General features: G+C 32.2%; 2 protein-coding genes and 2 pseudogenes across 3 annotated transcripts; 1 reads left to right on the top strand and 3 right to left on the bottom strand.

Moving 5' to 3' along the window:
* Positions 1–4,111: 4,111 nt before the first annotated feature.
* Positions 4,112–7,701, bottom strand: LOC118029151 (uncharacterized; annotated as a pseudogene).
* Positions 7,702–15,224: 7,523 nt separating this feature from the next.
* LOC118029175 (uncharacterized) lies at positions 15,225–17,085 on the bottom strand. 2 transcript variants are annotated; one of them, XM_035032987.2, is made up of 5 exons: positions 16,949–17,085; positions 16,686–16,817; positions 16,498–16,547; positions 16,062–16,293; positions 15,225–15,926 (listed from the first exon to the last, which is right to left on the bottom strand). In XM_035032987.2, the coding sequence occupies exons 2-5, from the start codon at positions 16,747–16,749 to the stop codon at positions 15,304–15,306; spliced, it is 969 nt and encodes a 322-aa protein (XP_034888878.1). In that variant the 5' UTR covers positions 16,750–16,817; positions 16,949–17,085; the 3' UTR covers positions 15,225–15,303. The 2 variants fall into 2 exon arrangements, with proteins under 2 accessions (XP_034888878.1, XP_034888877.1); XM_035032986.2 differs by lacking the exon at positions 16,949–17,085 and having other exon boundaries at positions 16,686–16,860.
* A 2,450-nt stretch (positions 17,086–19,535) lies between these two features.
* Positions 19,536–24,320, bottom strand: LOC118029156 (translation factor GUF1 homolog, mitochondrial-like). Its single transcript, XM_035032963.2, is given in 13 exon segments — positions 19,536–20,079; positions 20,318–20,377; positions 20,462–20,602; positions 21,043–21,156; positions 21,351–21,422; positions 21,512–21,616; positions 21,694–21,761; positions 21,905–21,959; positions 22,053–22,209; positions 22,809–23,415; positions 23,417–23,446; positions 23,448–23,561; positions 23,959–24,320. Coding segments are annotated over 13 exon segments (2,007 nt in total). The 5' UTR covers positions 24,277–24,320; the 3' UTR covers positions 19,536–19,913.
* Positions 24,321–26,712: 2,392 nt separating this feature from the next.
* The window catches only part of LOC118054922 (serine/threonine-protein kinase PBL36-like), a 5,799-nt pseudogene continuing 5,413 nt past the window's right edge, over positions 26,713–27,098 (top strand).

The following is a 27,098-nucleotide window of genomic DNA, read 5'->3' as shown; positions in this document are numbered from 1 at the left end:
ACGCCGTTTCATGCGTTTTAAAAAAAAAAAAAAAAAAAAAAAAAAAAGGACCAAACGGTGCCGTTTTGAACGGCACTGTTTCTCTTCTTCTTCCCCCCCGCAGGCGTAGCAGAGGAGAGGAAAACCGGGGTTTTTGTCCCCGCCTCTCTCCTCACGTGCCATGGCCCGACGCCCCACACTTTGGGACCCCCGAAGCCGAAGCCGCTGGCCGACCACCCGCCGCGCCACCGAACCCGAGAGAAGCACCTTGGCAGCGGCGCCTGCCGACCAGCACGCCTTGTTCCCCCATGCATGCCCCGATATTGCCTATAAATAGAGAAGAAGCAGAGTGAGAGAGAGGGGGACCGATGGAGTGACCCGAAAAAAAAAAAAACAACAAAAAACCGAGACAGTTGAGAGAGAGAGGACCGGGAGAGAGAAGGAGAGAGAACGACCCGAATAGAGAGAGAAGAGCAGAAACAAACCAAGAAGAAAGAAACCGAAACCAAAAAAAAAAAAAAACCAAAACCAAACCAAGAACCGACAGCCACTGAGAACGAAAAAAAACGAAGGAGAAGGGAGGAGGAAGAATTTTTTCGCCACTGAAACAGCAGCAACGCCGCCCTAAACCGCCATCCACGAGCCGCTCCACCGCAGCACCGCCAGCAAGCCACCGTCTCCGCCGCGCCAGGTACGCCATCCTGACCCCCCTGCATTTTATTGTGAGGCCGGCGTGGTTTGGCCTCCTGCATGCAGAATCGTTTCTGCATGCAGGAGGCATGGGGGGAAAATAATTCCCCCCCGTTCATTTCTTTTTTTTCTTTTGGGCCAGACAGGGTCTGGCCCAATGATTTGGGGCTGGGCCGGTCTGGCCCAGATTGCGGGTCTGGGCCGGTCCGGCCCAGAAGACAAAACACTGTTGGGCCGAGTCCGGCCCAACGTCTTTTGGGGCTGGAGTCCGGCCCAATTAATTGGGCCGGCCCAGCCCATTTAATATATTATATTATATTATTATATTATTATATTATGCATGTGTGTGTATATATGTTTTTTTTTTTTCTAAAAAAAAAAATATAAAAAAATAAAAAAATTTGAAAAGTAAAAAAAAAAATATATTGTTGTTCTTGGTATATATTGATTTGTTTTTTTTTATACTATGGGGATATAATTTCAGTATTTTAAAAAACACCTGTTTTCGTAAAAAAAAAAAAATGTTTTGTTTTCATGCATACGGCCAATACACTAGCATGTTTTGAATGTTCTTTTTATAAAAAAAAAAATATATTGGAAGTTTTGAAAAATGTGTTTTCGCATAGATTTCTTAAACACAAAAATCATTTTTTGCATTTGTGGATTTTACAACCCGTTTGTAAAACTCCAAAGGGTATTGGCCAATATTCCAAAAAACTATAAAAATCTTATTTTGGGAGGAGAAGTTGTGATTATTGTTCACCGCTAATGTTTGGATGAAGAAATCCTTAAAAGGACGAACATCCAAAATATTATCGGGAGTAATAAATCAACGCATATGTTTGAAAGAAGCTTTGGCTGCAATCGAGAATATTTCAAAATTATTTTTTTCTCCACGGTTTACGAGCCGTGAAAAGTAATTTTTTTTTTAGGAATTGTGAAATTTTCTTCGTTCTTTTTATTCTCTTTTCCTTGCGATTTACGAGTTGACGGGATTAGAAAACACCAACACCATAGACTATAGAGCAAACCAAACACCAAGCAGCTTACCTTAGGTAGGGCGTATTAGGGGTGCTAGTACCTTCCCTTTACGCAACCAGTCCCTTGCCTTAGAATTTCTGAAAGACCAGTTAGGGTTCCTAGTGACCAAATACTAGGTGGCGACTCCAAAGAACCAAATCCTTAGAACACAACGAAAATCGCCAGCCGATGTCGTGCCTTCATAAATTTTTTGTACGGGGTGTGACAGTTTAAATGGATAGCCTACAGCCCCACACTCCACAAAGCGAAAAACATGATTTAACAATTTCAATTTTCACCCAATTAATTCAATTCAATTCAGTCTAATTAATTCAGTCTTATAATACTGAAATGACATTCAATTCAGTCCAATTCAACAATTTTCAGTGCAATTTTCACTCGATCAATTCCATTCAATTCAATTCAACATTATAAATATACAAATTATTGGACCGGGCAACATCAAAAGTGTAATTAATAATTACAGGGTAACAAGGAAAAATAAAAATATATTACAGGGGGATATACAATTACGATTTATGGGGTAAAATCAACTTACGGTGAAGAGGAGCAGTTGATGATAAAGGCTGAATGGCTGCCAGTGAAGAGGAGCGATGTCGCTTGCTGCTATTGATGAAGAGGAAGCTGTCAGCTGTTGATGATGGGAAAGAAATGAGATCGTTGCCGGCATGCTGTTATTGATGAAGATTGAAGAGGAAGCCCGAAGCCATGAGCTGTTGAAGAGATCGTCGCCGCTGTTAATGAAAAGGAAGTAGTGACCGTGAGCATTGATGGCTGGACTTTGAAGTGAAGACTGGAGTGAGGAAAGAGAAGGAGTGAAGACTAGATCATGACCGTGATCGTGACCATCGCCCCTTTTGTGGTTTTCGATACTCGGTTGGTTAGTTAGAGAAGGGGATTAGGGATTTGTTTGGTGAAAAGGAGGAGTGAATACTGAAAAGTGAAGACCGTTTTTATGACTGGAGTGAAGACCTCATGGCATGACTTGCATTTCCACAGCCAATAGGCACCTGACAACTGGAGCATGGGGGAACCTTTTGCTTCAGTGCATGCGTTTTGTTACAAGATTAGTCCTGAAATCGTGATTTTACACGATTTCACCCAATTTCAACCCGATTTCACCCATTTTTTTTTATTTTTTCAAACGATTCAGCATATAAAGCATGTTTTGACAACCTTAGTCCCCATCATCCAATTCTAGAAAAAGAGAAAACATCAATTGTTTGGTAGAAGAGAGAGCGAGAGAAGAGAAAAAGTATAAAGAGTATGAATTTTAAGGAAAATAGGGGAAAGTAAAAGATTTCCTTAAATATTTGGGTTTGAATTCATTGGTGAGATTTTCTTTTGATAAGTCTGTTGGTGATTTATCATGTTAGCACATCACTAATAAAATCATCGACAAGATATTTTACAATAATCAATGAATTTTTTGTTCATTTCAAAAATCTATAAAATCTTTTGAAAACCTTCAAATTCATCGATGAATTTCCATCTGTATATATTTTCATCAGTGAATCCAATCCTATGAATTTTTCTTTAAACTCTGTATCATTCTTTAATGATTTTATTTTCCATTGATGAGTTCGTCGCTGAGTACAATATTATCGATGAAATTTTTTTTCACCATTAAATTCGTCTATTGGTTAAATCCCCTAAATACTTCCCAAAACTCTTTATATTTCTCTAATGATTTTAGCAACTATTAGTGAGTACAATATCATCAATGGAATTTTAATTGCCGGTGTATCCATCTATTGGTTAAAAATCTTGAATGCTTTCTTAAACTTTTTGGAATTCTCCAATGATTTTAATGATTGTCGAAGAGATTGTTGATGAGTTACAACATCACCAACAAAATTATATCCAACTCTCTATAATTCTCTAATGATTTTAGCATCCATCAATGAGTTTATCGGCAAGTTAAATCAACAATGGAGTCACCAATGGTTATTTAATATTTTTTTTATTTTTGTTGGCTATGACATTAGTGAAGTTTTAAATTATTTTTCTTATTTATTGGATATAATCCTTATTTAGCCTAATTAAGCAACAATAGCATTTATATTCACAACTTATTCAACAACTCATTAAAACTACAACAAAACAACAAACACTAGATAAAATTATAAAGTACAATGCATTATATAATGACAATAAATATCTTAATTACACAATGATATTTTATATCTAAAATCAGTTCAAATATATTGTTTAATTTAAATCTCATCATCTTTATTTTCAATAAATATCTTACGAGCAATATAATCTATTCAACGATTATTCATTCATTTTCTAGAACAATATATTGCCTCAGACAACAGAAAGAAGAAACGACATCCTCCAACTTTGAAACTACAGAAAAAGCAGTCTCGAAACACGTACATAATGTACTTGTTGTGTTTTTGTCGTGAAAATTATCTAGAAAGTAGAGAACTTGAATAACATGTAATGCTTGTACAACTTCCCTGGATTCACAATCTGTGAAGGGAAGTTGGGATGGTTAACAGAATCAGGAAATCCTTGAGTCTCTAGACATAGAGCTCCATGAGGTTTATACATAAAACCACCTTTTCCCTTCACATTCAAAGTGTTGCTAGTGAATAACTGCACACCAGGTTGATTGGTTAATATCTCCATTGCTCTTCCAGACTTCTCGTCATGCACAATTGCTGCTTTCCTCAACTTCTTGTTTCCACTTCCATCAAGTACGTAGTTGGTGTCATAGCCCTTAGGGAGTTCGTTGATCCTGCTGCCAATGGTGTTGGGCTTGAGAAAATCATAGGGTGTTTCTTTCACTGTCACAATTTCTCCTGTAGGAATGAGCTTATTGTCAAGAGGAATGTAACGCGAAGCAAAAATCTGAATTTTTTCTGACAAGATATCGCCGCTATTGTGGCCACCAAGGTTCCAAAAGGCATGGTTGACTAGACAAACCGGTGTGGCCTTGTTTAGAGCTTTTGCTTCCATTGTTATACGCAGTTGGTTGTCTCCAAGGAGCGTGTAGGTTGTTTTTACAAGGAGATCACCAGGGAATCCTGTGAATATGAAAATAATCTTCACATTAAGTGTGTCATTCATGCTCTTAGATATATCATAGATGTTATATGTGAGCCTCTCTGGTGTGGAAAATTAAAACTATGGCCTTAATTAATACACACTATATGCTCTTACCTTGTTCACCATCAAAGCTGTGATAAGCAAAGACAATGTAAGGAACAGGACCATCTGGGCTGTACTTCTTCACTTTCCAAACAACCTTGCTGAATCCTATAGGCCCGCCTGATCATATCCACATAAGCAAGCAATTCGTTGAGAAAGAAACAAGAAATCTCATGAAATTGGTAGAAAAGCAATCTGAGAAAATTAAGCTTCCACTTTGCTGGGTGTAATATGATGGAAGGTTACCATGAATCGTGTTATTCCCTGAATTAGCAGGTAGTTTGTAAAACAGTTCCATTCAAGGTAAAATGAGCATTAGAGATTCTATTGGCAACCCGTCCCACAGTGGCCCCGAAGGGTGATGAAGCATTCTGCACAAAAAGTCTATCAATTTCATAGTATAATTCAAGGGAAAATTATAAATGAAAAATATTAGTACTTGACATGAAACAAAGCATAAATTGTCTGACAGAAACGCACCAATTACAGATACAACATCTTCTGCATGTCAGATGTGAATTTACTTTTCCTTCAAATGAACCGCGAAATTTTACATAATTTTTCTATAATTCATTAAGCAAATATGCATTGATTCTTCTTTAAGTCTTCATGAATCAGATCATTCCCCCGCGTGTGATGTTTTCCTTGTTGTACTGTGTGCTTGTGTTGTGTAGGCATGAGTGATCATGGCTTAATGTGAGGGACTTGATATGAGGCTAAGTCCCTGGGATTGTTCCATATTCTAGAGTTAAGTGTTTCTATACACAGGATTATATTGATTTATGTCATTAATGAAATTACTATCCTTTTATATATAAAAAAATTAATTAATTTCTATAAACAGGATTGCAATGCTAATATGTATTCTTTAGGGTGTTATTTTTGTTTTTATAATAGATAACTGAATAAATAAAACAAGGATTGAAATTTAACTGGAATAACTTCTTTTCTTTTCTTTTTTTTTTCCAATCCATGCATGTAAGTATAAAGAAAACCTCAAAGGAAGGCTTTTTTTTTTTCTTTCTTTTTTCGTAGATTAATGCAGAAAACAATTATTTGAAAGACGAAACATTTGTTAAGAAGAACAAAACAATTATTAAAGTATAAAATGGGTCATGCTATTTTTCTTACATGTTAATCTTCTCTAATTAATTTATAATCTAGAACTTAAAACCCTATTCTAAGTAGTCTCAAATAAACAGTTTTTTTGTTTACTTTTTGAAAGGATTGAAATGCTGAAAAGAAAAACAATAACAGAAGTTCCCTCAATGTATATATAGGTTTTTGTTAGGAATTTGTTTCCTAGTTCTTGCAGGACGCTGCCCTTCTGTGTTCTTCTTTCCCCCTACAATACGTAATTAATTAATCTTTCATATTATGATAATATGTAATGTATTTTTTAAAATTAGTTTTAATTAATAATATATGAAAATGTTAGTTTTTTTTATGTTTTTTAATTTTTACATTAGTGCATTAAAATCATATAAAAACACTTAAAAAATTAATTTAATGATTTTTGAGGTAAAAAATAATTTTTAAAAACAAAATTTACCATAATAATTTTTTATTTATTTTAAAGTGCTTTTCAAATTATTTTTTACCTTAAAACATTAAATTAATATTTTTTAAAATATTTTTTTTATATAATTTTAATATACTAATATAAAAAAAATATTTTACAATACCAAACACATTATTAATTTTCCAATATATATATAAACAAAGTGGAATTTGAAATATCAAGGTGAATGCTCATGGTCTTATAATTAATTACGTTGGAAAAGTCATAGGCCAAAATTTGTCTTTATGCCGAAGGGAAAGGCATTTAAAAAAGGGTGCCTTCGCATTTTGGCAAAGGCACTGCAAAATATGCGGCAGATTTAGCTGCAACACATTTGTCTATTAGCTAGGGTTGTGAAATTAATTCAGAATAATATAAAAGAAATATAAATATAAAAGAGAAGAAGGCTGGAATTTTCATTAATTTATTTATTTTAAAGTGTTTAAATTAATCTAAATATAAAAAGATTATATATAAGTTAAATTAAATATATTATCCTATCATCATTGACATATAAAATAATATTAAATATATTATTTAACAAAGGATGTGGGTGCAGGTGTAGTGGAATACTGTATATCACTGCAGCGGGAGTCCTGCATGAGCAGCACCATGTGCTTGAATGTCCTCGAGACTTGAGAGAGACACAAACGGAAAGACAGAGGCCATTCCTATGGGAATCATTTTGCACAAGAAATAATGCGAAATGATCCCTTCTTTCATAAACAGAAAACTAAAACATGAAAAAACAAATTAAAGAGAGAAAATCCTCACCATGAATTCCTCAATAGTATCAAAGCCAAGAGCAACATCACCTAGCTTTCCTGTCAAGTGTTCGTCAACAAGCAGACGTTAGCAGCACAAGAACTCGTATTCTTGAACTTGAGATGCTATTTATATAATAACAAACAGGAAATCCCAAGAGATTGAATTCACAAAATGGATCGAAGAAGACAACATACCATTTTTATCAGGGAGAACAAGGGAGATGATACGGGCACCATAATTGGTAAGCTTCATGCTTAGATTACCCTTCTTGAGCTCGTATATCCCAATCTCCCCCCCCCCATTGCCGAGTCAATACAGGCACACCCAGAAATTACCAGTAGGGTTAAACAAAACGACGCTGAAAACTTGGCCATCTTCTCCACGCAGAATATGAAACAGGCTCGGTCTTTTATCTGAAGATACGAGTACTTAATTATATAAGAGATATTTATGGTTGCTCATTGGAGTTGAACGTGTGAAATAGAAAATAAAGATAGAGCGTTTCGACGATAGCCTGTGGTGTTGAAAAGGAGACCATGCATGCTTGGCCCAAAGGGTGCTCAGTTTCGGCATGCCCGAGTCACAGATTGGACATTTCTTTAGAAGCTCGTCCATGGCCTTTCATGAACTTAATGGGCCCGTCATTTTCATCTCTCCAAGAATTGTGCCCTTGTTATGATAGGCGTCTAGTGCTTTGCGATATTTCTCTGGATCTTGTGTAAGCACGCTTTCAACTCTTGACCATAGCAATGCTATCATGTTCACGACGTGCCAACTCTTCAAAATATTCGGATTATGAGGTATTTATAATCAAGATACTATAATCTAATCTCATATTTTAGAATTAGAAAATTGATATACACACATGTAATGAAATATTCTATCAATATAAAAATTCTTAGAAAATTATTGTATTTTTATCGATATAAAAATCATTAATGAATTTACCGATGAAAACTTGTCATCGACAAGTGTCTTATCACTGATGTCTTATTTGTTAATAATTTTATCAGTTAGTTTTATACTGAAAAATTATAGTTATCAGTTATAAAAATAAACATTGATCATTGTCTGTTGGCATATCTAATGGTAAATATTACTGATCGATTATCAACGAGTAAATTCGTCGGTTATATATTATGTGTCACTAACGGATTGACCGACATGTTTTGTTGGTGAATCTATCAGTTTATATCAAAACAATTCACAACTCTTTGTAATTCTTTAAGAAAAATGATCTTATTTGATCGACATAATCACTAACGTTTTTTTATGTCCATCGGTGATTTCGTTGGTGTTTTAGTCAATTAATTGGTTTAAAATGCTATTAAACAATGTAACATTCAACGACATTAAACAATAGTAAACAACTAATTTAAATTGAAGAACACATTTTGTATTATTAATTTAACTATATAAATCAATTACAAATGTCTATATATATTAATAAGAAGCTAGCACTGCTAGTGGAGGGGGAGAAAAATCTCTTGAAGATCCATAAGGGGCAGGATAATTACTGTACAAGTATGCCATCATCTCCTCTCATTGCTTCTTACTTAGCCTCCATTTCGGTCCTTAAAGCACCAATTCAATGTTCAGCCAACTCCTCAACAGCTAGTGATGGCTTCCTCTAATTGGATTATGGGATGTCTATGATCGAGACATTACAATCTTACCTCATTTCTCAAGCCATAATCATAAAGATACCATAAACCTGATTCCTATTATATCCACCTATTGCTCTAACTTCCAATCACAACTTTAGATCGTATTCTAGATGGGTGAAGAGTCCTTTTTATGTTTGCTATACATGTCACTGTTATGTTATTCCTACATAAAAAATTCAAAGATATGGATAAAAAATATTAATCCAAACAATATAAAAAATTTTCAAAGTTTACTTACAATAAACAACTCGGTTGTTCCTAAACTAATGCACCCTTTTTATTTATCCTCCCTCCGTATACGTGTTTCCATGTATAACTCCATCAGAGTTGGCTCACACTCAAGCAATGTTGTTTGTAAAATAAATCAATAGTTAAACGTTCTTCAAATAATAACTACCATTTTAAGAAAACTAATTAAAAATAAAGTAGGCTCTTACTAGGAGCTTTACATGGTTAGTAAAAGGAAGAGACACATTGACATGCTTGATAATGGAACTATGAGTCTCCTTGTTCTATTTGAAAACTCGCTCCATGATTGTCTCCTAAAATCCTCTAATGTCAAGAACTCGACTCTTAGTCATCTGACTCAATTCTTATCTTAGCGTAGGTGCGCATGTCATAGTAGAAATCACATAACTTGGTTTAAAAGTTCGTTAAACTAAAAAAACATAATGATAAAAAATTACAATTTTATCAAAAATTATAAACTTAACACGTTAAAACTTATCTAGTTGTGTTATGATTTTTCCAGACTCGTCTGGCAACGTTAGAGTTTGCACCATCCCACCAAAAAAATTTCTTATAATCATTAGAATAAAATAATTAATTTATTAATTTAAAAACAAATGTATATTAACTAAAAGTATAGATTATATATGCACCAACCTTAAACTTCCCCCACCAAGCCTCAACCATAAGCATCTATTATGGATGATCTCTAAGCTGGCTTTACTAAATTAGAGGCACTTTCATCAGCAGTTTAATCAACGCTTTCATCATTGATGTTATCGTTCGCTCAACTTCTATGTTTGTGAGCATGAAAATCAATTAATTAACTTCAAATTATATAAGCACATGGTCATTAATTTAATGTAATGTTTGAAGAAAACAAATTTTCTTAAATGGTTAAATTCGATTTCCATTCTATTATTAACTTACTACAATAAGAATCTCTAGCAGATGAGGTGCTAGAACTACGATCCATACTCAATGAACCTACGTCATTGGCAGGTGCATCAAGTGCCTCTTCATGATTAACATCTAAATGCATCGAAGGCTCTCGAACACTACTACTTAAAAAGGCACAACCGCTATATTTTGAACCCTATATTTTTTTTCTCGGCATCTAAACAATATAACTAAACAATTAAGCATGTTCAGTTAAATTATTAATCTATGATTTATGGTTTTTCATTTTAATGCATCTATTCATTTATAAAAAATAAAAGAATTAGCAGCAACTCTCTTATATGTGACCCCACCCAAAATCTAAATAAAAATACATATAACTAAATACAATGAATCAAATCATTTTCCTCAATCAAATATCACAAATCATCAACAAAACTTACCTACAATAACAAGGATATCAAGTATAAAAAAAAACTCAATAACAGTTCATTCACTAAAACAAACAACTTATATTTACAAACATAACATGTTGCATCTAGACCTAGACCTATGAGAACATATCTGAACACAAACCTTCAATGAAGCATATATATCATTGACTATAAGTAATAAGAAAGCTTAGCCTAGGAGTCTTATTATTTAAAATGTGACAAGGCTTGTTTGTACAAAGATTTATAGTTAAAAAATTGGCATTAGAAAATGAGAAGAAAAGAGAACCAGAAAAACAATATCACTATATATATATATATATATAAATATTCCATTAATATAATTAATATGTCTCCTTAATTCAAATTTTATTGAAATGAAAATGATGGACATGAAGATGATAAAAATGTTGGAACATTCAAAAATCTAATAAAAATTTCCTAATTATTAATTACCACTCTTGTAAAAAAAACAAAAAAAATATAGAAGTTATTGGTATTATTAAATGCCTAGTTTAAATCATCTAAGAGTTTAAGATATGACTGACTATTTTTTAGGACAAACTATTCAACAATTTACCATGACATGATGCCTAAAGGTATAATAAACTTTCTATACATGATGATATAGTGACATTCGACAATAAAGCTTAACTCTAATCAATGGATTTAACAAGAATCAAAATTAAATATATATTTGACAAGGGTTTTCAATTTGCTATGATTATTGGTTCTAAATGAATTCAATGGTTAAAAGATAATAACTTACGTTTGTTTCTATTAGTATTTTAGTCAATGGTTTTATTAGTTTCCATATACTAACCTCTAATCATAAGCAATTCTAACACATAACCCAATACCCTAAAAGTCAAAAGCATATTTAGGGGAAAGATAAGAAATAAAACATAACCAACACCTGAAACATAAGTCTAAATTGTAATTGTGTACTTATCCATTGAAAGAATTTCAAATATATCTAAAGAGGGGTTTTTACAAACCTTAAGTAATGGATAGAGAGAGAGAGAGAGTTTGTGTCATCATCTAAAGAAAAAAGAGAGTCCCCACCACCCAATTCTAGAAAAAGAGAGAACATCAATCGTTTGATAAAAAAGAGAAAGTAGAGAGATTATGAATTTGAAAGGAAATGAGGGAAAGATAGAGATTTCTTTGTATATCTAGGTCTGAATTCATTGGTGAGATTTTCTTTTGATGAGTTTGTCGGTGATTTAACATATTAACACATCACCAATGAAATCATCGACAAGATATTTTACAATAATCAATAAATTTGTTGGGCATTTTAAAAATCTATAAAATCTTTTGAAAACCCTCAAATTCATCGATGAATTTTCATCTATATGTATTTTCTTCGTTGAATCCAATCCTATGAATTTTTCCTTAAACTCTCTATAATTCTTTAATATTTTTTATTGTCCATTGATGAGTTTGTTGCTAAGTACAATATCATCACTATAATGTTTTTCCATCGTTGAATTTATTTGTTGGTTAAATTCCCTAAATTATTCCCAAAACTCTCTATATTTCTCTAATGATTTTAGCGATTGTTAGTGAATACAATATCATCAATGGAATTTTATTTGCCGGTGTATCCATCTGTTGGTTTAAATTCTTGAATTCTTTCATAAACTCATTGTAATTCTCTAATGATTTTTATGATTGTCAGTGAGAATACAGTGTATTTCAACTGATTACAGAGAGTTGGATTTAATTTTATCTAGCCTAATTAAGCAATAATAACATATGCATTTGTAACTTATTCAACAACTCATTAAAACTACAAATAAAACAACAAACGCTAGATAAAATTACAAAATACAATACATTATACAATAACAATAAATATCTTAATTGCACAATGATATTTTATATCTAAAATTAGTTCAAATACATTGTTTAATTTGAATCCTCATCTTTATCAACTTTTGTATGTTCACTGGTACTCAATATATTATTTAACTTACCAACATTAATATGAACATAAAAATTATTAGCAACATGAAAATTTGAATCTTTTTTCTAACTTCATAAATGAAGCAACTCGATATAGATCAACTCACTTAACTAGTTAAAATATATATTCTCTCCCATTTACTTTATTGTTATTATCTTTAACAACTTGGACATAACTTTTGAGTTAACATGATTGACTCAGGTTTTTTTTTAATTATTTTTTTTTAATTTCATCTTTTAATAATGGTTTAATTGGAAATTAGTCTTCATGATTTGTTTTATTTGCTTTCTATTAGGTTATTCCAGCCTTATAACCCAAGAATAGTGTTTTACGAGTTAACTTGAGTTAACTTGTATTGTTTTTTTTAATTGAAAATTTTTCCAATTTTATCATTTAAATTGGATCGGTTGTGAATTGAACTTCATAATCTATTTTAATTTATTTTTTATGAGAATATCTTTGTCTCATGACTAGGGACATATATTTTAGCATTTTAACCTTAGTTAAATCATGCTATTTTTTTTTAATTTTTTTTTTATAAAAGGTTATCTTGATATCATGACCCGGATCACGGGTCTTCTAACATTGAATTTTTTTTTAATAGGTTATCTCCATCTCATAATCTGGATAATGGCTTTATCAAGGATTCTAATTAATTAATTAATATAAAAAAATCCTTTTTTATTAAGGATTTATAATTACACTAGAATTTTAATTGATATCTAACAAAAAATAAACTAATTTCATAGGATTTTAAACCTTACAATTCCTTTTACGTCGTGCTATACATCATATTTGTAATTTCAAAAAATATCCCAACTTCATATTGATGCTCAATCTTGTAGAATTGAAATTAATGTTACCGATTTTAAAAATTAAAACAATATGAACCAAATTTAATGCATAAACAAAGAAGCATTTGTTTTTAACTGTTAATGAGGCATAGAAAAGTACCTTTCTTTTTTTATATCTTTTTTAGTTTTGGTCCTTTTTTAGAATTTAATGTTTCGGTCTTAAACTTAATTTATTTTATGTTTTTCTCTTTAAATTTTGAGAGGAGAGAAAAAGTCACTACAAAATAGAAAAGAAAAGAGAAAGTGGTTGGCTTCCACATTCCAATCACCAAAAAAATTAATTTTGGTGTCATTGGGTTTCTTTTAATTAGAGAATTTTTATTGAGGTGTTTTTTAGATTCCATCTTACCAAAAAACATAGATCGAGATAAATGAAGAATTTTTTTATTTTTGTGTTTTTTACCAATTTATGAGTGTTTTTTAGGCTATAAAGTGCTTTATTAAAATTCATAGGTGTTTATTTTGTGAAATATAGGTGGAAAATATTTTTCTAAATCAAAAAATTCTTGGTCTAACTTTCCAACCACCTCTCTAGTGGATAAAATTTTAACAAGCAAACAACACATTATGTGTGATATTCTTTTTAAAAAAACTCATTGTTTATCCTTAAACATAAAAAAATAAGTATTTCTAGGTGCGCCGACCTAGCCTTGTATATCCATCCACACCACTTCTTTTTTATATCGGGTCACATGCACAGGCCTAATTTATTTTGCCATGTGCATGACCTTTGTCTATAGCTTTTTATTTTAATTTTTTTTTTGAGATTTTAAATGAAATGCACTATAAATAAAATACTTGATATTATATTTAAATTATTAGTCAGTTTCCTATAGTTATTAAATAATATTATTTTATATGCCTTATATGCAAAAAAACATTTACTCATGGATATTCAATGAAAATAATTTACTATTATTATATTATGATAATTTTTTACATGATTTTATCACATTAATTAATTATTTTATCCTTCATTCATGTATAAAATATTGAGATATTATTTTAATATTTTTATTAAAACTTGCTTTTAAGTTCATGATAGATTTTTATTTAAAAAACATGATTAAAATTAAATTTTTTTCATTAAAATAATAAAAAGATGAATTGATAAGGAAATGCATTTTAGATTGAAGATATATACTTTTCAAACTTATTTCAAATGATTGAAATTTTTAACAAATATATAGTTTATCTGTCGTTGCATTTTATTTTAAAAACATGCTGGAAGTAAAATTTATGCCTTCATTTTAAAGAGGATTTTTTGTGATGATATTATTGAACTCTTGATGAATATTTATGTACTAGCCTAATATGTAGAATTTTTAAAATAACTTACTTATTAATATTGAATGAGAATAAAATATAAAAGTTTTCTTAATTTTTCTTATTGTAAATCTTTCTTAATTTGTTTATTGTAATTATTTTATAGAAATTTTCAAATTTATTATTCTTATATTTTTTTTCATATGATTGTGGTGAGACAATAGCTTCATGATTTTTTTAATTTCCTAATTGATACATACTTTCAAAATCATAATAAGTGTTTTACTTAGAAAACAATGTTTCGAATAAAAAAAAAGTATTTTCATAAATATTAAAAAGAAATCCTTGAATAGAGAACATTTGAGTTTTTTTTAATTAAAAACATATGTTTGTTTTAGTTTAAATCATTATAATTTTCTCAAAAACTTTTTTTTTCTAATTGTTGTTATTTTTTTTTATAGGTTGCTTTACATATCACTACTCTAATATTGTTAATCTGTATTGTACAAAATCTTCTTAATTGATCCAAGCATTATTAAAAACACACCATAAGGAGAGAAAAAAAAATGGATTTACAAATAAAATTTTGAAGTTCAATTTCAAAAATCTCAATTGATAAATGTTGAGGTGTGAATCTTATAGATAGTGGAGGAGTAATCTTATGTGATAAAATAAATGATATATATATATATATGCTTGCATAAGAACTTTGGATAAACAACATTAAAAAAAAAAAAAAAAATTGTGGTATACATGTAGCATATTAAGATTTAACTCCTAAATTCCCTTAATGTGTTGAAAATTTGTACAACATTACATGTTTGTAATTCTTTCGAGGCTCCACAATAGATTGAGGGAAGTCGGGTTGATTAACATAGTCAGGATACCATTGAGTCTCCAAGCATAGAGCTGCATGAGCCTTGTACACAAATCCATCCTTTCCCTTCACATCCTTGATCATGTTGCCAGTGTAGAATTGCAACCCAGGCGCGTTTGTCGAGAGCTCCATTTCAATTCCCGACCTCTCGTCTTGCAACACTGCTGCTTTCCTAATCTTGCCACCATGAACTCCGTCGAGAGCATAGTTGATATCATAACCTTTAGGAAGTTGCCTGGTCCTGCTTCCAATGACCCTGGGTTTGAGGAAATCAAATGGAGTTCCCTTCACGGCTTCGATCTTTCCAGTTGGAATAAGGTCGCTATCAACAGGTGTGTAATTGGATGCAAAAATCTGAATCTTTTCAGACAAGATGTCGCCACTGTTATGGCCTCCCAGGTTCCAGTAAGCATGGTTGGCAATATTTACAGGGGTTGCCTTGTTACCAATATTCTTGGCTTTCATTACAACAGTCACTTGGTTCTCTGCAAGGAGAGTATACCTGACAGTGACTAGGATCTCTCCAGGAAATCCTGCAGAGTTTCCAAAGAAGGAGAACGAGCAATCTTCACCATTTTTTCTTGGAAAACAAATTAAGATGATGATATTGACATGGAGTAAATCTTTATATATCTTAAAGAAATGCAGTGAGACAGAAATTCAGGCACCTTCTTCCCCGTCAAAACTGTGATAGCTGAAAACAATGTGAGGTTTATGACCCTTGTTCTGATACTTGGTCACTTCCCAAACAACATCAGCATATCCCTTTGGACCACCATGAAGCATGTTTTTCCCTTCATTAGGAACTAGCTTGAATGTGTGTCCATGGAGCTTAAATTGAGCACCCTTAATCCTGTTAGCGACCCGTCCAACAATGGCTCCAAAATATGTTGTATCGTTCTGCACAAATTTATTTACCAAACTCTCTGTCAGAAGAAGATGAAGAATCAGTGGATATAAAACCCATTAGGACACAACATAAACCGTATGTAATGAAACAATTTATGTCCAAGCCCAATGATTTGTCTTCGGATCTCTCTCAAATCTCCTCCTTTCTTTCAAAAACAAAGGTAGCTACAAATTAATGAAGATGCGAAACCCTACCTTGTACTGCTTAATTGTGTCGTATCCAAGAACAATATCAATCAGCTTTCCTGTGACACACCAGAGAAATTAAAGAGTGAAAAAGAGGACAAACATTTAAAAGAGAGGAAACGGAGCCTCTAATTTTACCCAAAGGCCATAAACAAGAACATGATTGAGATGAACAGAAGGTCAGTAACAATGGCTACCATTTTTGTCAGGGAGAACGAAGGAGACAAGAGTTGCCCCCCAATTGGTAAACTTCAAGGACATATCTCCTCTCTTAAGCTCATAGATACCAACCTTTTTCTTTTCTGTGTGGGCATTAACAGAACCAAAGGCTGCTAGAATGCAAAAACAAAGCAACACAGTTACCTTCGCCATTTTTATTTTTCTTGGCAAAGCTGAATTATTTTTAATACGAAGGGGATTAATGTCTAGATTTCGAACCAGCAACACCTGAACTATATACCTGTTGGATGCTAAAAGTGCTCGCTCGAATTGTCATCCGTTCACTGGGATAATTAATAAATCTTGAACTTCGGAGTCAAAATTACTTCTGGCCTGAGCTGTTGTATTATCCACGCCACATGCAGCACTATTTAGATAGAGATAATATATTTTTTTTCTATTTTTATTCGTGCTCTTATATATGACTGTGATCTTAAGGTGTCCAGCATAGATGGTCTCCCTGGTCAAATGGGTATAAAGCTAAAATTAGAAAAAAACTTGGAATAAAGAATAATTAGATCAGAGTTATTCTTGTCAAGATACGATGCATTTATTTAAAGTATATTTATTAAACCTCGACTAGTTTAATGGGCTAATTTAAAATTAAGTTAATCTGGTAACTAAACCAGTTAGATAAAATAAAAAATTAAAATAAGAAAAAATATGGCGAAACCTAATTGATCTAGGTAACCCGACAAAACCCATATAAAACTTTTTTAAAAAAATATATGTTTTTTTCCTAGTCAAAAACCCATTTTTTTATATATTTTTTTATTTCATTGTTAACTCTTTTCAAAGTTGGCTATATAAATATTAGAAGAATATTTTATTTTTTCAATATAGAATTTAAAACCTTTTAATATATATACTTAATGTTTATAAGAAAAAAAATATTTTTTTAATGTGAGATTTGAAACTCTTTAATATATTTACTTAATGTTTAAAAAAAAATTATGTTTTTTTTATGTGGAATTAAAAAAACTTATTTGTTTAAATACTTCAATTTAAAAGGATCATATACTAATATAGTATCTTTTCAATATAAGATAAATTTTTTTAAAAAAAAAATCTTGTAAATTTCATTATTTATAATATATCTAAATTATATTTATATGGATTATTTCTTAATTTTTTCATATGAAATATTAAAATTTTAATTTTTAAATTTTTTTTTTAATTAATTTGAATTGATTTAAGCTAACATATCTAACCTAAAACCTGATTTTTTAAATCAGGTTAATCTTCAAATTGGGAGTATGATAACTATGATTTAAAGAAAGTTTTCTTGGGATAATTGCGAAAATTTAAAAATAAATCTTTTATATAAAAAATCCAAAATCTAACTCTCGTGATAGACACGCAACACCCATGTGGGAGTTGCATGTGGCGCCCCTTGGCCAAGAAGTCTCGTTCCAGCAGCCTCCGTCCAGTTTTATCAGTATTGAAGGGTCAATTTCAAACCCCTATCTGTTTTCATATTATTATTTTGTTTCTTACTATTATTTTGAAAGGGACAATAATATTAAAAGGATTAATTTTTCTTATAAGTCAAAATGAAAGAGTAATTAAGATACATATTTTATAAATATAAGGCTATTTTATGCTCTACAAATATGGAGAAATCATTAGACTTCCTTTTTTAAAATCCCCATGCCTTCAAGTGTATTTCCCATCTGCATACGCTAACATTATTCAACAAGGGCCCGTAAACTTAATCATCTATAATAAAAATGTCAAAAAATCAAATAAATTTTTAAATAAAAATTAGTTTGAAAAAAATAAAGTTATCAAACCCTATCAGATTTATGAACCGAGTCATAAAATTAACAAGTTAACCCAAATTGATTCAAGATATCATTTTCTCAATACTAAAAAAAAAAAAATATCTTGAATTTTTTAAAATCAAACTAAGTTTTACTAGTCATTTGAGTAGCTTCTAAACTTGCTAAATTAATTAGATCACATTAAAATCAGTTTATATATAGTTTAATTTGAAACATGGGTTAGGTAAAGGATTAGGTTATGAGGTTTCAATGCTGACATGTTAGAATGGACTAATAAAATTAAAAAATTGTTTTTTGAAGCAATGCAAAAGCATTATATTATTTTTAAGTTTTTAAAAGCATTATATTATTACGAAGTTTTTAAATTCAATCGCAACAAAATCATCATTGATGTTATTTTTTTTAATTTAAACTTTTTCTTTGAAATAATGATAGAATGTAGTCTTAGAATCAAATAGTTTGGAAAATAATTCTAAAAAACATTTAACACATCAATGAGACAAAAGCGTTTTAGTTAGAGATATTTTATTATCCATAGTCTTATTCTCAATCACCGAGGTCTTTCCGGGTATGTCTTTTAATCACTTTTGGTTTTTATTAATTGTTAGATTTTTACAAAAAACATGTAGCTCTCCCTATCAGACCTTTTTAACCCGACAATAAATCTGTATGGTCTGGAGGATCAATAAACTTAAAGAAGCCACAGCTTTTTCCTCATACCTGGGCTATCATTTGTCCACGATGTCCATCTGGGTGTCTTCAAATTACATCCACACTTTATTTCTGGATCATCGTAATCCCACATCGAGGACTGACAAATTGCAAAGCTCATTAACTTCAACGAGATTCACAGTTCACTGATTAACAATTCTAGAATGAATAATATAGACACCTCCAGTTAGGGAGAGGGGATCATTTAGCAGCAATATTTCTCCCTTTCTCTTCTCTATTTCCCTCCCTTAAATCTCAAAAATCTCCAAAAAAAACATAATATGAAAGGCCAGCTCACACGATTGTTGTTGATGAGCTACTGAACGGATGGCATGGAAATCAAAAAAACAGAACTGTTTATGTTTCAGCAACAAATAAATAACTAGTTTTAAGAAATTTGTACAATAAAGGTAGCGAGAAATACCAGTTTCACCAAAGAATAAAAAATGAATGGTGAGTTTACCTACATCATACTCATGGGACATTTGAGATTTTTATTATGCATGAATTTGGCTGAAGATACACCATTCATTTTACAAATAAGTTTGTTCCGCTAGAATTGAAAAGGCTGCCTGCATCAAAACCGTGGTTCTCTAGAAAGACTAGCAAGATATAGCTTTGTTATTAAAAGGATCCCCAAACACCAACTGTCAACCAAAACCATTTGATCTTATCAGTGATTTGTGCTATGGCCATATTTGACATTTTGCACTACGACACTCTCAACAGTTCATGGAAAGCCTCCTGAGGTATGTCTACAGAACCAATGCGCTTCATTCGCTTTTTTCCTTCCTTTTGTTTTTCCAATAGCTTTCTCTTTCGAGTAACATCCCCACCATAACACTTTGCAAGGACATTCTTTCGCATGGCCGAAATCCTAAGGAGCAATATGGAGAGGTTTGGTTGAGCGGTGAATATTAAATAATGCTGATATTAAAATAGTCACTGCAATATCTACTGATTTGCAAACAGGGAGAGAAAAAAATCAATTAACCGCTTCAGAACTAAGTACCACAGAAATGTTATTTCAAATACTAGTTTTATCATGAACAGAGATTAGCAGGAACTGAAAAGAAAAAACTTAACAACAGGTAGCAATGGCACAGATGACTTACGTCTCCCTTGCAATAACTTTTGCTCCAATTGCAGCTTGGATTGTTATCTCAAACATTTGCCTGTTTAAAATAAGATTATCTGAAAATGGTCAGTAAAGAAGAAACTACAGCACCATACCCACAAAGTTAAATTAGATTAAATACCTGTCTATAAATTTCTTCAGTTTCTCCACTAGTTCCCGACCCACACGTTGTGCCTTCAGTTTATGAACGATAGTTGCCATAGCATCGACTGATTGTCCATTTAAGACAATGTCAAGTTTCACCAAATCAGATTCTTGATAACTGTTGATGACACCAATCAAAAGATAAGAAAAGGAAGATAGTCCCAAAGTTGCACAATAAAGTTGGAAATCACTCCTTCTATCTCTGTCGTTTCAATCACCTATATTGTTGTTATAAGAATCCAAATATTAGGTGGCCAGTGTTATAACCATAAAATAGAACACATAGAAGACATTTTGCATTCACTGATTCCCTGGTAATGGTTGAATCACAAAGGAAATATACTTTAGTAACCGAAATCAGTTATTTTGACAAATAACAAGAGATAGAAAAAGTCACAGAACTTCTTTTGGAACACCAAGTCACCAACCATCAAATCACATCTATTTGGTGGGCATCAATATTTAGTATGAAAAAATTCTGTGTCTCAGCAGGCATGAGCACTTATGCATGCATGAGCGCACGAGTGCATGTGTTAGAGAGAGAAAGAGAATACATACTCTGAATCCTCATAGTCAAATGATGCATATCCTGATGTGATACTCTTTAGCTCATTGTAAAAATCAACAACAATTTCCCTCAAGGGTAGTCGATACTTCATAAAGGCCCGTTGGCTGCGCATAAAGGATCAATAATGTGAATGGTGGATCAGCTTATGAAATGAAAACATGCAATAGAAAACAGTAAGCAACTTCACATTCTACATGGTAAACATGCAGTATAGCACAGTAATCACTCCAAACTCTATACAGTACTGTGACTGCCCATGATAATCCACTACTAAAGTTTGTCAAGCCCAGAAAATTACCTGTCCACAAATGAATACTCCAACTGCTGCCCTCTCCGTTCAGAGCAAAGGGTAATAACTGGCCCCACATACCTTACTCAATCCAGTGACAGCGTAATGAATAAGTACTTTAGATGATATGGAATAATAAGTAATTGTGCAAGGGGATTATGAGAACTTACTCACTAGGGATAATAATTGTAGCTATGACTGTAGGCTCCCAGCTAGCTGTAACTCGTTTATTGGGGTTAGAGGGTAACATAGCTGGATTCTGAACTTGTGCTTTGCTAGCAAAGTCAACAAGTATATTGTTCAATATGCATGTGTGAAAGAAAAATTACAGAGGTAAGATCAGAAAGCATACCTTCCATCAGAATACTCAAAAATATACGGAACAGTTGGAACTGTAGAAATGACATGAGCTCCATGTTCCTGTTACCATTTATAATTGGATATTGTATTATGAGAACAATTTTCCAAACATTTTGCTCTGAGGCAATGCATATGTTCAGTGAGAATAGTTTTATGCCAACTTCAATTGTCTAATGTAGAGACAGAACAGATGGAATCCTCACTTGTTCAAGACGCTGATGGAAAACATCCATGTGAAGTAAACCTAAGAAACCACATCTGCAGATAAGAATCAATAATCATAATGATGAAACTAAGGAAACACCATGGTTTAAGTAGTTAAAAAGCTACCAGTCGACGGTGGAAGCCCACCTAAAACCCAGACCAAGTGCAGAACTGCTCTCTTTTGTAACAGAGACACTGGCATCATTGCATGTCAGTCTCTCTATAGCATGGTTTAGTGCATCAAAATCAGATCCATCTGCTGGATAGAGACCAGAAAACACCATATGTTTTGCAGGCTTAAAACCTACATTATTCGAAAAGAATACACAAAGAAAGGATATTAGGATTTAGAATAGACATGACAGAATTTGAATTTCAGCAGCGCCATAAATTGCACAAATTCCCATACATGTCTACTACAAGAATGAAACCAATATGTGGTGTCTCAAACTCAAACATACACATCAACTGCCATGGTTTTCTTGTGCTTTAAAGTAACTTGTAATGCTGCAAATTTCTATCTTACCAATTATCTGGTGACAGGACAAGATCTCACACTGTATTTACATACAAGTGTATGTTAATGTTACTTTGTCTCCCTTACCTCACATAAAGTGATCTACAAACTAGATTTTCTAATAAAATAGAGCTGTCTAAAATCATGCAGGCACTATCATACTAGCAGATGGTGAATTCTCCAAGTCTCTGTCTATGAAACAAATAGTTTTGTAAAGGTTATCATCATGGATTTGTTAAGATACTAAGAGTTTGGCAAAGGCTTCAATTGAAACCTATTAACATAAATAAGTGAGACAGGAGCTTGCTTAAAGTTTCTAGCTGTGGTTCAAAAAGATCAGTAAGCATCAGTTCAAGGAAAAAAATAAAGAATTGGACTGGACATACCTGGTAGAGGTTCTACACTGAATCGACTATGATGTAGGGTGTCTCCAACACGTGCTTCTTTGGTTGATCTCATGCCACTAACAATATACCCCACTTGTCCAGTTAGAAGAACTCCAGTTGGAGTTAGTTCAGGATGCATGATCCCTATATCTGCAACTTCATATGTATGACCAGTTGCTGCAGATGAAATCTTATCGCCTTTGCGCAGCACACCATCCACAATGGCAACATGGCAAATCACTCCCTTGTATTCATCATAGTAAGAATCCAACAAAAGCATACGCAAAGGTGAACTAGTATTCCCAGAAGGAGGAGGTATCCGATCTATTACACTGGGAAGAACTTGCTCAAGGCCCAGCCCTGTTTTGGCAGATGTCAAAAGACAATCACTGGGTTCAAGATCAAACATTGATTTTAGTTGAGCTTTGACGCGTTCAGGATCAGCAGTTGGCTGGTCAATTTTGTTAATGACAGGTATTATAGCAAGGTTAGATTCAAAAGCAAGATAGAAATTAGCCACGGTTTGAGCCTGAACACCTTGCACAGCATCAACAACCAAAAGTGCACCCTGGCAAGCAGCCAAGGATCTGGATACTTCATAACTAAAAATCGACATGACCAGGAGTGTCAATTAAATTTTAGTAGATATGTCGGTGCTTTGTCTGCATCCTTAATGTTTGCGCCATTATGGATGCACTTGTAGAACATAGTAGCTGTCTGTGCTTTAACTGTTATTCCCCTTTCTCTCTCCACCTAAGAGAATCAAAAATTCCATCACATACACGCCCACATTTCCTTTTCTCTTTTTTTTCTAGCTGACATTTAACAACAATTATCACTTCGTCTATAACACAACCCATCAAATCAACATCACTACTAAATAGGGTCCTGAAAAATAATGCTTGAAAGTAACAGAAAAATCCATAATTCTTGTTTCTCTCAAAACAAGGAATGCGCAGCATGAAAACCCATTAAAATAAAAAATAAAAAATTAATTTACTAAATTGGTTCCTAAAAACTACTTACAAAAACAGCACAATTCATAAATGGGGTCCTAAGTAAAGACTAAGACTTTAGATGCAAAAACAAAATCTAACAAAAACCCAATTCATACTTCACTTAAAACAGCACTAAACCAATAAGAAGAAACCTGCAGTTTATCGAGGTACTGAGGCTGGCCATGCCCTCTTTTAATAGTCCCAGTGAGCTCCAAAAGCCGGTCAGCAAGAGTTGACTTTCCATGGTCAACATGAGCAATAATAGAGAAGTTTCTGATTCTCTCAGGTGAGTACTGGGCCAAATCGATGCTGTTTTGGCGCGAATTGGAGCAGAAGTCATGGGCTACTCCAAGACGGCTGTCGTTTAATGTGAATGCAGAAGAGAATGGAGGGAGATTGGAATATGTGTGTAGTAGAGAGAGGTATTTTTGTGATTTTAGGGTTTTTGATGCCCTGCAGAGAGAACCCATTTGTGTGGGTTTTAGGGACTGCCTATGGAGCAGAGATTGCTGTTTTGAAGGTTTAACAACAATTTGTGATTCTGTTAAACGACATCGTAACTACTTTTAATAATTTTTAGTGTAAAATATGAGTTATAGACTTATAGTTTAGTTATTCTTTTGTTATTTATTTTAAAGCATATAAAATAAATTTTATATTTATAAAAATAAGAATTCGGAACATCAAATCTTATTTTTTATTCGCGAGATGCAAAACCCACACACAAGGACTCCTATAATAATAATAATAATAATAATAATAATAATAATAATAATAGAACTTATTTTTATTAGCACAAGAGAGAATTAAAACAATATTACGCATATCATGGTGTTATAACTTATAATATCCTAAGTTCCATATAGATTTTCATACATTATAAAAGGGAAAAAAACAGAGTGGAAATGTTTAACTGTAATATACATGAATAACGGTCTTAATTAAAATTAAAATTATTTAAAACATTCATTAAAAAATAATTAATTCAACTATATATATATATATATATATTGAATTGTTTATCCAAATTAACATTGTTTTAATTTTAATTTTAGAAATGCTCAAGAGTAGTTATTGAGGATATAATAGCAACATTTCTCAAAAATGTTTACAAAATGATAAAACTTCAAAATTAGTTAACCATAATTTTTAAGAAATAAAATTTAATTTTTTCAAAAAACTTAAAATTATATTTTGGAAAGCTTAAGGATATTTTCAAAACAAAAAAATATATAATGTCATTTTAAATAAAAAGATTAATTGAATAAATTAATGAATAATTGAATGCTATATGAGGATATAATAAATATTAAAAATATATGAACTTATTGAATAGAAAAATAATTTGAGTCGTCTATCCAAAAATCTAAAGGAAAATAAGAATTTTATAAATAAGAAGATGTGAGACAATGATATTTATTGTTTAGATATTTTCAAATTGCAATGTGTTCTATAACAATTGTTATTAGTATGATAATATTTGTATTTTGTTTGCTAAAATCTAGTTTTATGGCATGAATAGAAAAGATATATGAAGATTTATTCATGATCCCATTTACTTTTGATGTGATAGTTTTTAACCCTTTTTTATATTAGGGGTGTTCTCTTTAATTTAGGAAACTTTATCAATGTATGTGTATACTTATAAAATGTGCAATCATACCTCTAAATAAAAAAACCCGCTAAATTATTGATGAAGTTTTGGGAAATCCAAATAGTCTAGGAATAGAGTTTTTGAATTGGGTTAATCAATTGATTCTAACAATCTCATCTATTCTTCTAAGCAAAAGTGTTGATAGCTTATTATTGGTGCGTAGTAAAGCAAGGTGAATTGTAGCTAGTACTTGTAAAAGGTTTTTTTCGATGGAGGCGAGACTCTCCAATGCTTAAATAAGTATCTAAAAGAGAAAATGCAATAATATTCTAGAAATAAATACTCTGAAAATATATGTGCAGTAGAGAATGAAGATTGTGAATCTTTGATTTAAAAGTTTCATGGTGTATTTATATCCATAAATCTTGTGTTCTTTTGTGGAAAAGAATGGCTTCTTTGAAATGTAATTTTTACCCTGATAGCATTTTAAAAGATATAAATCTCTCTTACATCTATACTAATGTTTGATAAAAATATGGTACGTCCTTGGAAGACTTTTATACACCTAAAAGGTGTAAAAAGATTAGGGTCCTAGATGTTAGATGTAACTAAACTTATGGAAGCCAAGTTCTTCCTCTAAGCTACACTCAAGGGAGGAGGGTCATCCCCCTTAGACGTGTTCAAGAGAGCATGGTCATTCTCTTGAGTATGCCAATAAAGGATGTGGTCATTCCTTTGGACATGCTAAAGGAGGATGGTCATTCCTTTGAACGTGCCAAATGAGCATGGTTGTTGTCTTGAACTTAGCTAATTGCTAAGTCTAAGTACCTTGGGTCTGACATGTTTGTTAGACCTATGTTTGCTTAAGCATGATGGACTGTCAGATCCAATTGTCTTGGGTTTGACTTGTTTGCCAAACTCACATTACCTTGGACTTGGCTAAATGTCAAGTCCAAGTACTTTAGATCTAGCATGTTCGCTAAACCCCACACTACCATCATTCACTTTGAGCGTACCAAGGAAAGATAGTCATTCCCTTTAACGTGCTAATGGAGGATGGTCGTTACCTAGACTTGTCAGACTTGCTATGTCCAAGTGTCTTAGGTCTGACATATTTCTCAGACCCACATTATATTGAACTTGGATGACTATTAAGTCCAAATGCAATGGACTTGGCTGACTATCGAGTCCAAGTGTTTTGGATCTGAGATGTTTATTAGACTTGCATCACCTTGGACTTGACTAAATGTCAAGTCCAAGTATCTTGGGTCTAGCATGTTTGTTAGATCCACATTATCTCATTCCCTTACATATGCCTAGGAAGGAAAGTCATTCTTTTAGACGTGTTAAGGGGAAATGGACATTTCCTCGGATGTGTCTAAGGAAGGATGTGGCATTTCCTTCAAACGCTGCTCAAGGCTTGGCAAAGCACGTCGAGGTTTGGGCCAAACGTCAGATTAAGCCATGCTGAGACTTAGCATACTGCCGAGCCCAATGAATCTTCATTTAGGCATGCTTGTAAATTTATACATGTAAATCTTTCTTGATCTGGTATTTTATGGTAAAATATACTAATAAAACTTTGGTCCATTCAATTATAAATCTTTAATTTATTCATGTTCCTATGTATCAATGATTCATATTTCTTTTAATCGAAATTAATGGTCATGATATTATTGTTTTTATATTAAATTTTAT

Source organism: Populus alba, chromosome 17 (genome assembly GCF_005239225.2).
Source record: "Populus alba chromosome 17, ASM523922v2, whole genome shotgun sequence".
NCBI classification, from domain to species: Eukaryota; Viridiplantae; Streptophyta; class Magnoliopsida; order Malpighiales; family Salicaceae; genus Populus; species Populus alba.
The sequence above is the reverse complement of the archived record's forward strand: the minus strand, read 5'-3'. Positions and strand labels throughout refer to the sequence as shown.